This window comes from Hemicordylus capensis, chromosome 5, assembly GCF_027244095.1.
Source record: "Hemicordylus capensis ecotype Gifberg chromosome 5, rHemCap1.1.pri, whole genome shotgun sequence".
NCBI classification, from domain to species: Eukaryota; Metazoa; Chordata; class Lepidosauria; order Squamata; family Cordylidae; genus Hemicordylus; species Hemicordylus capensis.
The window spans coordinates 117,879,935-117,896,855 of record NC_069661.1 but is presented as its reverse complement, the minus strand read 5'-3'; the positions used below and the strand labels follow the sequence as shown (position 1 = coordinate 117,896,855).

At 41.6% G+C, this 16,921-nt stretch overlaps 1 protein-coding gene across 4 annotated transcripts in view; it reads right to left on the bottom strand.

Annotated features, from left to right (window-relative positions):
- The window catches only part of LDB2 (LIM domain binding 2), a 378,881-nt gene extending 373,316 nt beyond the window's left edge, over positions 1–5,565 (bottom strand). The window contains exon 1 of one of the 4 annotated variants that reach the window (XM_053257538.1): positions 5,293–5,565. In XM_053257538.1, coding sequence (XP_053113513.1) covers positions 5,293–5,424 — 132 coding nt within the window. In that variant the 5' untranslated portion in view covers positions 5,425–5,565. The remainder of the gene's footprint in view (positions 1–5,292) is intronic. The other 3 variants (XM_053257536.1, XM_053257537.1, XM_053257535.1) reach the window with 3 other exon arrangements.
- Between the last annotated feature and the right edge of the window lie 11,356 nt (positions 5,566–16,921).

The following is a 16,921-nucleotide window of genomic DNA, read 5'->3' as shown; positions in this document are numbered from 1 at the left end:
CCTCCCAGGTGGAGTTATGCATCTGATGAAACCTCCATTATTCCCTGGGGGTGGGGGAACCTTAAAGAAGCATAAACTTCTCACAATTCCTAAGAAATCAGCCCTTTACCCTGTTCCTTTGGAATCTGGGTTGTGGCAGGCACCCCTTGGGGCACTGCCACCCAACCCACTATTTTGCCCCTCAGGCCCCCTTTCTGACCCGACTGCCCAAAAGACATTTCAACTTCAGAAGTTCTTTAAAAATCAGCCCTTTCCCCAATTCCTTTGGAATCTGGGTGGCAGCAGGCACCCATTGGAGCACTACCACCTGAACCACTCTTCTGCCCCTAAAGCCCCCTTTCTGCCCCCAATCCACTCCAAAGAGCATCAACATCACACATCAACAACAGCAGAGCTTTGGAAAAAATCAGGCAGATATCCAGAGGTCATGCACATCCACACACACACACCCGCCCAAAATGCAATTGATCTACACACAACAGTGTGAAACAACAACAATGAAATGCACACTGCCCCACTGGCCAACGAGGGTAAAATTTACCCTTAAATTTGCTTAAAAGGAATAAGGAGGCAATTGCCAGCAGATCAGCCCATGCTTTTGCTGGCCAATCTGTGGGCTGGAAGGGCTGGAAATTCAAACAGATGTCAAAACGAAAAATGGAGACTGAAGGAGAAAGACTTTCTGCGATTGCAAAATGGAGTTCCAAAACAGCCGAAACAACAAAACGTTTTGTATCAGAAACAGGGACGTTTTGTTTTGGCTGCAAAATTTTCTGTTTTGAGCATTGGGTGTTTTGTTTTGGCTACAAAACAGCCGAAATGGCCTGTTTTGTTCACAAAACATTTTGTCTCCAAAACGAAATGCACATCCCTACTCTCTAATCCTAACTCATTTACTTGGTAGTCACTGTCACTGATTTTAAAAGCTCTTTTTCTCAGCTGTTTTGGGCCAGGGTGTCAGCTACATGGTTGTTAAGCTACAATACAAGTTAAACTTTCCTGCCCCAAAGACAGACAAACAACATTGCTAGCCTTGTGTTTCAAAAAACATCCCATTATTTCAGAATGAATCATAAGATAGATTCCTGAAGTTCTAAATATGCCACTATGGCAAATGACAACCTTAGAGCAACAGTTACAAGACACTTCACCACACCCTTGTTAAGGAAGAAGAGTAAAGACCACAGCAGTCCCCACTAGCAAAACAATACAAATAGAACAAAAAAAACAGAGAAATAGGCCCCAATGATTCCCCCCCCGCCACTATCACAAGTATTATCTGCTTGGTTCAAACTGATAGTTAAAATTTCACCCTTAATAACAACACTTCATTCATATATTGCTTTTGAGAGTTCAAAGGATTTCATATAAACAATCTTGTAACCCTTACAATAACCGTAGAGGCAGGTCAGTATTATTATTCCCCTATAGCAGATGGGATTACGACAGCCATGAATGCACCACTGAGAGACCTTCAAGGCCAAGCTGAAGACAGATCATCCTGGAAAGAATCTATCTAGGTGGTCGCTAAGAGTCGACACTGACTTGATGGCACTTAATCAATCAATCAATAGTAGATGGGGATAGGGCGGAAGCTGAAAGAGAGTATCTGGCCTAAGGCTACCTCAAGAGCTGACAGTATAGGCAGGATTCAAACTTAGTAAGTAAAGTTGTGCCGTCAAGTTGGTGTCAGCTCCTGGCGACCACAGAGCCATGTGGCTGTCTTTGGTAGAATACAGGAGGGGTTTACCATCTCCCGGGCAGTATGAGATGATACCTTTCAGCATCTTCCTATATCGCTGCTGCCTGATATAGGTGTTTCCCATAGACTGGGAAACATACCAGAGAGGATTCGAACCAGCAACCTCTTGCTCCCTAGGCAAGTTATTTCCCCGCTGTGCCATTAGGTGGCTAGGATTCAAACTAGCAGCTTCCTAATTCCATAGGTCAGACTTTTCACCACTGTGCTACACAACTTCGTGCCCTGATAATTAATATTAAGGAATTATAATCGCCATTTCCTTAAAAAGCCACTCGAAATGACAAAAATGTGGGATGAAACCCCTTCCATTTCAGGATCTTTTTACACTTTCCATGTTCAGGAGCACACATATAGTCTTAGATGTACACCTAAAAACGTACAGTAACATAAATGTAACAAACAGGTGTTTGAAAGGATGGTATTGTGCAGGCACACTAAACAGAGAGTCAAGATTGGCTGCAGCTCCTTCTTGAGCGACCACTCAGTGGCAAATCTGGCTGATTGTTGTGTAATGTGTGAAATGGCTCTTATTAGGAAAGGTGGAATAGCCAGATTGTATGCAACAGTACGGAAGTCAGTAAGACAATGCATGCCTCAAAAATGGGGATAAAGAAAAACTCAGCAACTGACTTGGAAGTTTAGGAAATTCAAAATGCCAGTGGTTCTGACAAATTAATCACATAACAAATCATTTTGGTACATCTAGAAAATGCCAATTCTCATTACCCAGAATTTGTACCATATTACTTAATATGGTCAGTGGTTAGTTTTTTGGTTTGTTTGTTTTAAATAGAGGCACTGATGGCTCAAGTCTACCTAGAAAACTGGTTCCCAGTCTCAAAACAGTGTGTGTGACTGATTCTGGTTACTTGCTAGGGTGAGGACAGCATTCTGCACACGCTTAAATGTATTCATTATTATATCACATCAAAAACAGGTTCTAGGGCTGAGCTTCATTGCAGAAGCTATTTCTCTTTTTGAAAGAAGCATGCCAAATTTCTGAAGATTTCACAAAAGGTAAATGTCACACAAACATCCCTATGTACAAAATGAATGTGCAAATATTCAATTTTAGAAGACAAATATCTCTTCTGCCACCTCAAATTTCTTAGATCTCATGTATGACGATAAGAATACTAACTTTTAAAAAACTCTTTATTTTGAAATCTCCTGCTTCTTGACTGAGGACAAAATCCTGAAAGAGTAACACTACCTATATTATAAAAACTTGCTACCAAAAGGCAACATTTAAAGGACTCTCTAAAATATTTTAATCCTATCCCTACACTTAAAATAATATTGTAATATGAAGTTGGCCTACTAGGCTGGTGTGAACCCACCTCCATGCAACTGGGCAGATCTGAGTTTATTTGTTTTCTAATTTAAATTGAAAATGGCATGTTGGGATTTTTTAGCTTCCTTTTCTTTCTGCTGGCATGTCTATGGGAACGGAGATAGTGGTAAACCTCAAATCCCACATATAGGAAGAAGGGGGAGGGCAGCCAGCAAAGTTTGAGAAGTCTGTGGAAGTTTGAGGAAAGCAGGGTAAGTTGTCATCATCCTCCATGTACAAAGTAGCACACCCAATGGAGCAATGTGTAAACAGAAAGCGAATTAAACAGGCCACAAGCTGAATCTGAAAAGATTCATTAGAATGTGTTTGCAAGGGAACATATTCCCACAAGTTCTGTGGGAGGGGGGGGAGGGGAGAATCATCAGGCAGGAGATGAAGAGACTAGGTCTACTCCAAAACAAAAGTACTGCAATCATGAAAATCCCCAAGAAATCAGAAGTTTTAAATTGCCAGCAAATCACACAATCTAGTCTATGCATTCAAGAGATTGGGGTAGATGGGGGAAAAGAAATTTCTCCCAAGCCACTAAGGATGTGCAGAAAACACCAGAGGTTTTATCAGGTATCTTTATCAGCATTCCTTTTGCTTTCCTTGAAATTCTTCCGATGTCTTAGTTCCTTAAAAATTCTTCCGATGCACTCTTTAAAGCCACATTAAAATGCCACTTGATGTGAAATTCAGTGGCAGTTCTAAAATGCTATCGTTTTTATCCAAGCTCCAGAAACCCATATAAAAAGTAATAAAATCCTAAAGATTTGTACCTTTTTGAAGCATTTGTTCCTGCAAGATACTACTAATGAGAATTGTTAACTTCTTGAGGGAGCAACAAACCTATTGAGATTATGGCTATTATGAACAGGTTTCCAAAACTGAAAACAGAATGGTATTTAAAAACAAATGGTCTCAATACTGCTTAAAAATCAGTCGCTGTCTACCAATTTTCCAATCAGAAAGCAGGTCACATCTTATTAACTAGAGCCCATACATTCAACTCATAGCTGTGCTTGACAATCAACTTGTCTGTTTCTTTTTACAATAACTTTGGGTTCCCTTGAAAAGTTATGCCGCCACCACCTGCAGCAGATCTCACAAAATATGCCACAAAGTCTTCAGTGACACTGTAGATATGTTCACTCCCAGATATTTATTAGTTCCCCCCTTTCCACGTTTATGTTCCTCCAGCTGTACCCCATGCAGGAAAACTACTTAGAAGAGAACAAAAAAGTATGTGAGTTACTGAAGACACATGAAGAAGAAATGCAGCTCCCTGTTTCTTTGCCCCACATGCTTCATCTAAATACACCCTAGAAGTATTGCCTCTTTATATCATTTTATTTCAGTGTTATTTTAGATGGCAGAATGCCCCAATACTTCTATTTTTCAGTTAACATGTTCCATACTCAGCTATGCCTGCACACACATACATAGACCCACACATCTTTCATTCATAGATAGATAGACAGACAGATAGACACACACACACACACACACCACACACACACACACAGAGTGGTACAAAACCAGTTAGCTGATTTTACAAAGCAAGACAAAACACTGGATTCATACAGTTTACATTATCCTATTATCCTGTGCAGGGTGAAATGGTGAACTGTTTGTTAAAGGAATAAAACATTTTAGTTCTCAAGATTGCTGCACTCATTTGTGATGAGCACAAGGCAGCCCTCAATAAGTTTGACCAACTCTTTGCTGCCTTCATGCTCAATGTTGATAGCTGAGAAGAGAAATTCCAAATCGCCCCCTCCCCGCGCCGCTCAAACTGAAGCATATACATGGACACATTTTTTTTTAACTGCAAACAATACCTTTGGAATACTGCAACTGTAAAATGTCAAAGAGGACAAATCCCTGGCAAAAATCATCATGCTACTGAAATAGTCTTGACATTTCAAACCAAACCCTTTAAATGCTGCAACACAATTTTTTTAATTGTAGCAATCTGCTTTTTTTCCCCTGGTGGTGTTTTTGTTTTTTTTTAAGAGTTGCATCGCATGTAAGGGGACCAAAGCAGTACCCAATTAAAGTCCCAGACGAAGCGGGGGATGTTCATTCCAGCATCTAATCATTGCACCGTGTAGCGGGACGCTTCGGATTTGGAATCCAGCCTCGCGAGCTCAGCATGCCCAGTTAAAAACAAGCTGGGAGACGGGGGACTCACCTCCGTGCGAGACTGCAGCCTCTTGTTCATTTCATAGATTCGGTACTCCGGTTGCACCATGTATGGTGTGTGTCTCCTATAGAAGGGGCCAAAAGGAGAAGAATAGAAAGGGTCATGTGGTGTGCTGGACATCTTGCCTGCTTGCAGAGAATCAAGGCGCACAGAAGGGGATCACCAACATCCATACAGAGCACATGGGCTGAGTGTTTCTTCACTGTACAAAGTAAGCAGCACACAAGCAGCGCCAGGGAGGGAGGGGGAGGGAGAGGCAGGCAGGCAGGCGAGGGAGGGGAGGCAGCAGCACCACTGGCTGGGAATTGCTGCTGGAGCCCTCTGTATCTAGCTAGAGAGACGGGGGTGGGGGAGAGAGAGAGAAAGAGAGAGGCTGAGAGAACATGGGAGAGGGAGAGAGACTGAATAGCTTCAGGCTCCACTGCTTGTTTTTAAAGAAGCAGTTGGTGAAGGGGTCATTTCCTGTCCACACTGGTGGAGCCTACTGCAAACAAGATCTAATTTTCCTCCCAGAGTGACAAGAGAGGGCTAAGGGTTGGCTTTAATTTTTCCCGTCAGGGACTGGCTTGTTGTGTTAGCACATAGGTGCTTTTCGGGGAGCCAGTCAACCCCTGCAAGCCACACAAGAGACGGTGACTACAAAAGACAACCAGACCTACACAAAACGTGTCTTTTGGAGTTTGCAATGCCGCTGCCGCCGCCTCCAATGAGATAGTCCCTTTCAACCTGCAGCACAGCCCGAGCAGTTCAAAGTTGTTGGGGTTTTTTTTCTCCACATTTATTTCTCTTCATTGGCCTCTTCAGTCTCCTGCAGTACTCCTCTGAGGTTTATTTTTGTTGGTGGTTTTGTGTTCAGAGCAACAGATGATGATGATGATGATGATTGTTATTATTATTATTATTATTATTATTTAAGCTTGCATCAGAGCCTAAAATCTTAATCGATAAGAAACTGGTACAAAGATTAATCTGACTAATATCCTGCACAGTGTGAGGAATTAAAATCAAATGCTAATAATGTAAACCTCTCAGGGGAAAATGTAATCCACAAAAATGGGGTCTGGATTCTAAGGGGGGAAATGCTAGAAATTTTCTTCAGCAATACATTATAGATAACCCCAATGGATCATCTTAATACAACCAGCATTGTGAGCAAACTAACATTTTCCAGAACTTTGGCCACATGTTATTTTCCCCACTTCCAGCATATATTATAAGCATTCAGCAGTTGGTTTTTAATCATTTTTAGGCTTAGATTGCTTTCAACTCTCAAACAGTGCTTCATATTAGTAAACATTACAACAGCCCTGTAAGGTTGGTCAGTATTATATGCAGATGGAAGATGGAGACCAAGAGACAATAGTTTGTCCAAGACTACCTACTGAGTTCCTGTCAGGCTTGAGATTTGAACTAATGACTTCCTAAATTATGTTACACTAACACAGATAATCTTTTCTTGAATCGAACATAAACCACAATCCACAGTGGCATTTACTTCAAAATAAAATATGATATTGCAGTTCTTTCATACATTGTAACCAATCTTCCTTTTGTGTGCTCCAAAATTCTCAACTAGAACTCGTTTTCATAAATGGCTCCTGAATGGGAGACATTGGTCTGTAGGGTTTATGAAGCATTGCTCAAATTTCCAGCAGTTATGGCCAAAAAAACAACAAAATAAAATGCAATAAAATTTAATAACAAAATAACATAACTTGCAAGTAATCCTAAGCAACTCAGTGAGGAAGAAAAGAAGAAACTGCTTTTAAAGGTAAAGGTTGCTAATGATATGGCTGTCACATCCATTTGAAAGTGATAGGGCATGAGAATATATAATCAATTTACATATAAAAGATACAGATGTTAGGTTGTTATGTTCGAAAAGTCTCAGGAACTCATATGAAAGAACATGTGCTTTTACACACAGCAGGTTTTACCGTGAGTTTACAGGAAAACTTTACTGCAAACTCAAAGTTGTCCCCCAAAACTGACACAAATAGTGGAATTTTTTTACCCCAGATATAAATCGGGTTACAATCTAATGCAGAGTGGAAAACCCGAATTGTGTGTGAACTGCTCCCCATAACTTGCAGGGACTTCAGAGTAAATCTAGCCGATATGTGAACACACACCTTCCATTCCAGAGAAGATGAGAGTTAAAGGGCTTCAAAAGTCCCATGTGAAAAGCTTCCATGAAGGGTGTAAACCATTACTCTGCTGCTGTACACTAATGCAACTCCACACCTCCACACTTTAGTGCCAGTGCAGCCAAGAAAGTCCCATCAAAACCCATGCATGCCTGGGAGCTACAAGCTCTCTTACTCACCAACTTTGCAAAAACTACCAAAACCACTGTGACTAGTCAGAGCAGTAGCAACAAATCTTCCCAGCCAGGAGCTGAAAGACCTCTATAGCAATTTGACCAGCTCTCTCGCACGAAAGAAAAGTAGGATGCACAGGAGACCATAAACAGAAGTTTGCAAAGCAGGCATAGAGGCTGCAGTTGCCAACTTTGATTGAAGCTATTTCTGGAGATTTCCCCCCAATCTTTTCCACAATAACAAGCCATTAGTATCTTCAAGATTGATTTCAGTAGTCCCCTGGAGTTTTCCCCGACAGCAGGCTTCACCGTGGGTTTTCTGCAAGGCTTTACTGTGAGTTAGAAGTAGCCCCAAAAAAAAAACAATGCAAAAGGTGAGGTTTTTTTGTCCCAGATATAAATTGGGCAACACTCTAATGCGCCATGAAGACCCCAAATTGTGTGTGAAGTGCTCCCTGATAGCTTGCAGGGACTTCAGGGTAAATTTGACCTAGATGTGAAGGCATACCCTCCATTCCGGAGGAGATACAAGCTAAAAGCCCTGTGTGGAAAACTTTCTGGAGATTGATGCTGATTCCTGGAGACTCCAGGCTAATCTTGGAGGGCTGGCAAGCTTAACAGAGGTAGCTAAGACCACAGAGGAAAACAAATGACAATGGTGGTTTTGGGTCATCAATAAGAACCAAAGCTAGAACTAGGTAGCAAAGCAGGAATCTATAAGGTTAAGAGATACGAAAAATCACAGGTATGTTAGGAATAAAATGAAAAAGCACATGCCTATGTATAGTGATTGGAAACTTATCAGTTGACACCAGATAAGAAGTGGGAGTCTTGTAGGAGTAAAGCTGACATATACAGAATGTTAACAAAAATTGATAGAAAATCACTCTTAGGATATGGCAAGTGAGAGAATCTGTTCCTGATGAGGATTGCCCTACTCTTGAGGACCGCATACTCTTCTCTTATCTAGCCACATAGATCACCACAACTCCACAGTGAACTCTCCCCACCCACCCCCATGGTAGCTTGGTCAGTTGTATTATCCTGTCTAGTGATAAGAAGGATTTTATTACAATTCAGATGTTGGTGTGTGGTGAAATGGTCATTTGTATGGACTCCTACTTGGCCTACAGAGCTAGAGGGTGTAGTGAATAGTGAATAGGTGCTGTGCTTAGACTGGAGACCCTAGTTCAAATATCTGCTCAGCCACAACCTCAAGCTCACAAAGGTTGCAATCATATAACATTTCTCTGGAAGTAGGCCCCTTTGAATTCAGTGGGAACTTACTTCTGGGTAAATATGCATAGGATTGTGCTTCAAGTGATCTTGGGCCAGCCTCTTAGCCTAAACTAATTCATAGGAAAGTTCTGAGGATAAAATGGGGTCCCTGAGCTATTTGGAGAAGGACTGGATCAAGATGTAATAAATACATATTCTCTCACACTGTTTCAGTCCTACATTGATGTGCTATCTAGTAACTGCTTTGCATGCAGAACAACAACAACAACAACAAATATTTATATACCGCTTTTTAACAAAAGTGTTCAATGGAAGGCCGCAGGTTCAATCCCTGGCATCTCCAGGGCATTTTCCAGACTACGAGATTTGCAACGGTTAATGCATTGCAAACTGTGCCGGAATAATGCAACGGTTTCAAAACGAGAGTAAAGGGTTGTTCAATGCTTTGTTATAAGCTAGTGGCCATTCATATTTTCCATCCGCTGAAACATATTTTCCAGGCAGGAGCATCTATATTCTCACTGAAACACATTTATCTGCCCCTCCTCTGCCCCTTGAAATGGGGGGGGGGAAATCCTGTGGCGAGCCTAGAAGGGGGAGAGAGAGGAACTGGTGCGCCCAGGTGGGCTCTCTCTCCAGGTGGCAGCACTGTCCAAATTGTAATTTAATATGTGAATGGATAAAAATAATTTGGTTTTATGCTATTGATAATATAATTAACACCATAGAAGAGAGAGGGATGGGTATCAAGGAGATATATAGAGAGAGGAGGGGGGAGAGAGAGAGACTGATCTAAGTTTAAAAGCCATCACTGAATTAATATTTTTGTTAGGACCAACCAAATGACACAAAGTACTTCACAGCAAGCTTTTTTGCTTTCATGAATTCTTCAACAGGCTGGATCTTAAATGAAGCAAAAATAGTATTATAACCTGAGAGCTGTGGACTTTGGGGCTATAACACCATGCCGAGTTACTTCTCCTCACACACGTTCACTTTTTTCTTTCTTTTCATTTTTTGATTTGCTTAGCTTTGCTTCACATCCAGCTTGATAAACTCCAAGTTTGTTGCTCAATACTTCTTATTAGTTTTGCTGCTCATAATAAAGGTATTACTGGATCGTGATGTTTGATTTGTATAGTGTTTCTAATGAAACAATATGGCTTCCTACTGTCTGTCTGTGTCTGTGTCTGTTTGTGTGTGAGTACAGGACTAACAAGTTACATAACTGTGTTGAATCTTGTACCTTGTTGTAATTGGTTCAGTGGGATGTTATCCCACAATAAGTGACACCATGTGCCAGTATGCAGCGTATGGGGATCCTGATGCCCTTTTGCATTTTACAGTGCTTCATAAAAGAGGCCTGGCCTGGAGATTATCTCCATTGGGAATTTTGTAAACTACCGGGCACTGTGTATGTTGAGCATTGGTATGTATTTCTATGGGTGTTCTCACTCCCAGGCCATCAGAAGTGGTTGTGTGGACTGACAGTTTTAATAGGACCCGTGTCCAAGTGCTGAAGAGGAGTAGCACCATTCTCCACGTTTGCCTTAAGCACTCCCTCTTGGATTTCATCTGGTTTTATTTGTCTGTAATTAACAATTAATATGCTACTTTAGCAGTGTGTGCCTTAGGCAATGATCCCATGAACATAGGGTTGCCATATGGAAAAGACGACAGGTTTCTTGTACCTTTAAGAGATGCACAGAATTGGGAGTTTCAGCAGATGCAGCTTTTCTTTCCCCTGCATGACAGGATGCATTTGCCATATGGCAACCCTACATGCACACTTACTTGGGAGTAAGCCTCAACACTGCAAGACTTACTTCCAAGAAAACATGCCTAAGGTCAGGTTGTGTGGCACATTGTAGCAAATGAATAATGCTTTCAAGAAATATATTAATAAGTAATACATTTGTGCTTCAGTATTTTGTAACACTTACAGGGGAGTCTTGCACACAGACAATCATTTCTTGATCAGTCATTAATTTAATCAGCGGCAACATTTAAAGAGGGAAGGGTGGAGGAAAGACTGTAACCTTACTCACACATTCAGCACATGTACAATCTGTATACAGTCTATCCACGTACTAATTTGTACACACATACCATTATTCACATATTATGTTCACATGTACAGTAGTATACTTCCTGTTTCCCCGAAAGTAAGACCTACCCCGAAAGTAAGACCTAGCAGTAATTTCTGATGTACCGCTAATTGCCCTAGTGCATTTTTGGGGGCTAAAATTAATATAAGACACTGTCTTATTTTCGGGGAAACACGGTATGCTCTACATTTGAGGGGGCTTGTGCCCAGCTTCACCTTTTAAAAGAATACATGCACATCATTCATGCAAAAACATGCATATGTGTATAAACACCTGTACAAACATACAGTGCAATGTCTGAATAGGGCTTACGATTCAGACTATGTGTGATTATTCCTCAAATGTACAAATATATCCCAGTTATGATAAAACGTGTAAAATAGTCAAAGAAATATTCTTAACATACTCTTTTAATCCTCATCCTGAGATTTTTTTTAAAAAAAACTCGTGAGTAGGACTTCCTATTCCCAAGTAGTCTCATTGATCACATTAGATGCCCCTCAACTTTTCCAGACTACAGAATCTACAATAATTTAACATTTCACTTCAGAGGAGTGCGGTGGTGCCCACACACACCAAGCACAATGTCACTGAGAATGTGAGCTAAAAAAATGAGCTAAGGTAAAAGTGAAGTAAGAAAAATGAACATTTCAAACTCTGCACTAATAAGAATCCATGTTTCAACATTTCAGTACTCAGAATTTCAGCTGAAAGGACACCCTGTGACTGACCTAAAGGCAATCATCACAGATCTGGTAGCTGGTCAAGTGCATTCAGCAATTTCCCACAATTGTCACATATTTTGTTTGGTTTCTTGCAGGAATGTGCAAATCGATTAGGGTACAAAACAATTTGTACCCAAATCTACCTGTTTGGGGCGATTTGTGGACAAAGCAAATCACCCCTGTGCTAGCTGGCCAGATTCAGGTCCAAAACAAATCGCCCAGATTTCAGACCTGGAAAATTTGTAGATTCAGACCTCCATTTTGTGCTGATCTGTCTTGCTGTCTCCATTTTATGCCAGGAAATTTTCTTGAAAATCCCCTTACAGTGTGCCACAATTGGCTGGCGTTTCCCCCCTGGTTCCAGATTGGCTTGTTTCCATTCAAATCTTGTGTTGCCAGGGATAACTGACCCCACATCAGCTAGGGGAAGGGTCAAAAAAGGGACAAGGGTGCGGAGAGTTTGAAACAGCTATTTTCAAATGTCCTTAAGAAGGCAGCCAGCAACCATTCTGCCTTTCTGCCTCATGGGAGGGGAGAGAGAGAGAGAGAGGAGCTTTGCTTTGCCTTGCCTGCATCCCTGATTGAGGAAAAGAGAAGAGATTTTTTTTCACCCCCTTCCTGCTGCTGAATCAGTGCCTACACCTGCTGTCTATTAAAAGATTTGGGTACAAAATGATTTGTACTTGAATCTACCTGTTTGGGGTGATTTGTGGAAAAAAGAAATCGCCTTTGTGCCAGCTGGCCAGATTCGGACCCAAAATAAATAGGGTGTATGTGTGTGTGATTAGATTTGGGTACAAATTGAATCAAAAAAAGTTGATTCGTGCACATCCATAGGAACATAGGAAACTGCCATATACTGAGTCAGACCACTGGTCTATCTAGCTCAGTATTGTCTTCACAAACTGGCAGCGGCTTTTCCAAGGTTGCAGGCAGGAATCTCTCTCTGCCCTATCTTGGAGAAGCCAGGGAGAGAACTTGAAACCTGCTCTTCCCAGAGCGGCTTCATCCCCTGAGGGGAATATCTTGCAGTGCTCACACATCAAGTCTCCCATTCAGATGCAACCAGGGCAGACCCTGCTTAGCTATAGGGACAAGTCATGCTTGCTACCACAAGACCAGCTCTCCTCTCCCACCAGCTCTCCTCTCCCTCGTTTCTTGTCAGCCATCCTTGGGCACACATTTCTTGTATACATACAAAACCTGTCCATCCAAGCCAAGCACAGATGACAATGGTTCCCTTTGTGAATGTGGTTGCCTCTCTGGGGGTATGTCTGGCTTGTTACGTCTCATAGTGCCTACATAGGTCAATTTCTTGCTCAGGAGAGCCTCTGCCAGCTATACACTGTGGAAATAGTTATTTTCCCAGAACAATCTTCTGAGGGCAGGTTTAGATAAACACATGGTAACATCAGGGCTGTGGCAGCACTTTATTTGAGCTGTGTCCCACTAGGAGAAATGAAAAAAGACTAGAGATATACTATGGCTTACTGAAGCTGACATGTTGTGGTTGTTGCTGTTGTGATCTTTTTACCTTTTTTACCTTTTACCTTTTTGGTGGCTAAAATCTCTGCTTCTGCAGGGTTGGATGATTCTGAATGATCTACCTGTTCCAAACACTAGGTCTGACATTGTGAGAGGAGCTGGTTTCATGTGCCCTAACTTGGGATCACAGAACTATGCAGTGCCTCAGACTATTTTTCAGACACTATAATTTTTTCAAGATCAATTGAGTTGCAAGGGGAAACAAAACTGAAGTTAAAAAAAAAAAAAAAAACCAACCAGGATATTCTATCCCAAATGGCTTAACTTGGGGATGGGATAAAAACTACCCCACCATAAAAGACTATTATCTTCTGAGGTGGTTCTCCTCCCAATTGACTTAACATCAGAATAAGACAGAAGTCACCCCGTCATAGGGAGTCCATTCACTGTGGAGTGGTTTTCTGCCCTCTGTCATAATGTTACTAATAACATAAATATTATAACTGTTGAAGGCCATACTTGTCCATATATGGTGTACCTAAGTACAGGTAAGCGTATGACAACAAGGACATGCCTGGGAGTGCAATGGTTTGCTTATTTATGCAGCTGAGGGTAGAAATCTACCCCAAATCCAGAAGACAGTTAAATATCCAGTTTACAAAACTGAGAGAGCAGGCCTGTGAATCCTTCTGTAAATCTTGCCCCTGCTATTGAAATGTCTTTCCCCTTATGATCCAAAACTTGAAATGTGCCCCCCCCCATTTTACATTCTCCTAGAGAATGCCACCAGTAGAGTATGCAACAAAAGACCCTTTTTAGATCCTGTTCTGTTAAAGCCATAAGAAACAATAAGATCCACACCGTATTGACCTTTAAAGCCCAAAACGGTTTGGGCCGGGGGTATTTGAGGGACCGCCTGCTCCCAAGGGTTGCTGCCCGCTTGACGAGGACATCTGAGGGGGCCCTGCTCCGGGTGCCGACAATGAGGGAGGCCTGGCTGTCGTGCACTCGGGACAGGGCCTTCTCTGTTGCTGCTCCTAGACTCTGGAATGCTCTCCCAGTGGCCATTCGTTCCTCAGACTCCATCACGGCTTTCAGAAAGCTTTTAAAGACTTGGCTTTTTACCCAGGCTTTTACATAATCGTTTTTACTGCTGCTTCTGTGTGTTTTTATCTGTTTTGTTTTTTATGCTTGTTTTTGTGCTTATGTTTTTAGCTTGGTGTTTTTATTGCTTGGTGTTTTTATTGCTTTTATTGTATGTTTTAATTTTTGTAAACCGCCTTGGGGTTTTTTTTTTTAACGAAAGGCGGTATAGAAATGTAAAAATAAATAAATAAATAAAATATTATATATATAAGCCATATAATGAGGAAGATGTAACAAATTGGTTTAGTATAGTTTCATAATCAAATATACTCTCAACTTGAGATAGAGCAAAAGTTCAACTACAAATTACAATTGGAAATCACATTGATAAAGCTAAATGCATTGCAATGGATAAATAGTGGAGTCCATTGTGTGGAAAGTAATATAGTCTGTTTCAAACAAGTCTACAAATCCACAACAGTGACACAATGACTTCCATTTTGATCTTGGTCTTTTGTCAAGTGGAGAATAATCTTAGAATCTTAAGCAAATTATCTTATGTAAATAATCTTAGGTAAAAAGCTTTTTATCTTATTACAATGTCATAGGTTCTTTTAATAAATTTTCTAGAAGTAACAGAGGTGGCTGTACACATTATTGGATTCTGGAGCATTTGGACCAGTGCTTTCTAGTTTACGGAACTTTTCTAAGATTATTCTCCACTTGACAAAGACCAAGATTGAAACAGAGGTCACCAAGTCACCATTGTGGATTTGTAGACTTGTTTGAAATAGTCTATATTACTTTCTACACAATGGACTTCATTTCCCGAGCTTTTCGGGTATATTTCTAGTAAGACCATGCAATGTGTAAAGAAGCAAGGACATGCTGTTTCCAATACAAATAGCCATTGGGTAGCTTGCTTCACATAAAAAGAAAACATATTTGGGCATTCCTGGTTTTACCTGTTTATATGTTATTTTTTTAAAGGTTTTATTTTAAATTTAAGACATTGCAAAAAAAAAAAAATTTAAAACTTACATAGCCATAATGCAAGTTTCAATATTAAATTAATTGAATATTCACTACCCAGTTCAATCAACACTATAGATCAATTTCTTCTGTGTACCTTATAGCCTGATCTAGACTTCATGCGATACAAGTGTACAGATGTCTGTACACTCATACATGTGTTTGTGTGAATGAGTGTACCTGTGTTCATTTTAAAAGTGAACCTGGATACAGGCCCTTCAAATGCATTGTACAGATAGGAAGTGTATTTCTGTATTTTCATTCAGCATAACATGTGAATGACTGTACCTGTGTTCAGATCTGTACCTGTGTAGACTGTACACTCATATAAGTTTTGAACATAACGTGTTGTGTTGTCCATTTCTGAAGCCTCAAATATCTTGCCTCATCACTTAATTATTAAATTGCTGCTGATTGCAAATACCAGGTAGATACAAGCTTAGCCGCAAAGAAAAGATGGGCTGGTTCGTGAATACACACACTTCACTTGATAACACTCGAACTGGCATCTGAATGTGTGAACTGATTCCATTGTAGCATGTTTCAGGTGGCAATGCTGAAGCTTGTTAAAGGTTCAAGAACTCATTTATACATGCAGATCGTTACCTGATGTTTCACTGTTCTTTCCACATTGGCTTTGGAATTGCATTCTTGAGATGTTAACAAAATAATATACACTGCTTGACGTGAATGGTACCCCCAAACACACACACACACACCGGGGCTGCCATGGACTTCAAAGCAAGCTTCCTTGTCTGTGGGGCTGCCACGCTCTGTGGGGCTGCCAGGGATTTCCAGCACTGCTCATAAGCAGCAGATGAAAAAAAGCAGGCTGTCCATGGGTTTCTCCATGGTTGTGAATGGGGAGACTTGCAGAAATGCTGTTTCTGGAACTGCTGCTTTTGAGCAGCATCAGCACTTGCTTTGAAGTCTACAGCAGCCCCTGGGGCAGGCTCAGAGGCGTAACTATAGGGGGGGCGGGGGGGCATGTGCCCCGGGTGCCATCTTTTCTGGTCACGTGGGGGGCGCCGCCATGACCAATTTTTTTTATTTTTTTTAAATTTTTTGTTAATACAAATATTTCCTGCTCAGTGCAGCAGCGCTGCAGCAGTCAAGGGAGTGCGTCGGTGCCCCCTTCCCCACGAGCGGTCCCTTCCGTGCTGCCTGCGCCCCCCAATTGCTTTGCTGGTGCCTGGCGGCCAGTCAGTGGCTTGGCTTGGCGGCGGCGGGCGCTTGTGAGGAAAAACCTAAGTATAATGTAGTATGTTGGGGGGGTGGGGGGGGGGCGCGGTGGGGGGGGCGCCATTTCAGTGCTTGCCCCGGGCGCCGTTTTCCCTAGTTACGCCTCTGGGCAGGCTGAATCATTAAGGAGATGGTAGGATGCACAGCATGTCAGCCACTGAATTTATGCACTTGCACCTATCCCTTCCATGGATTGATTATAAAGTGTGCTGAAATGTGGGTAAATGGGGGGAGATGGAAAACCTTAAAGCTCTCCACATGAGCAGTGTGGAGAGCCTAAAGGGGGTTTGCGGGGAAGTGGGCTTGATCCGCTCTCCCTGCAGATGAGTGGCTCACCCGCCCTGGGCAGCCAGATCAGCCGCCCAGATGTTTACTGGCTC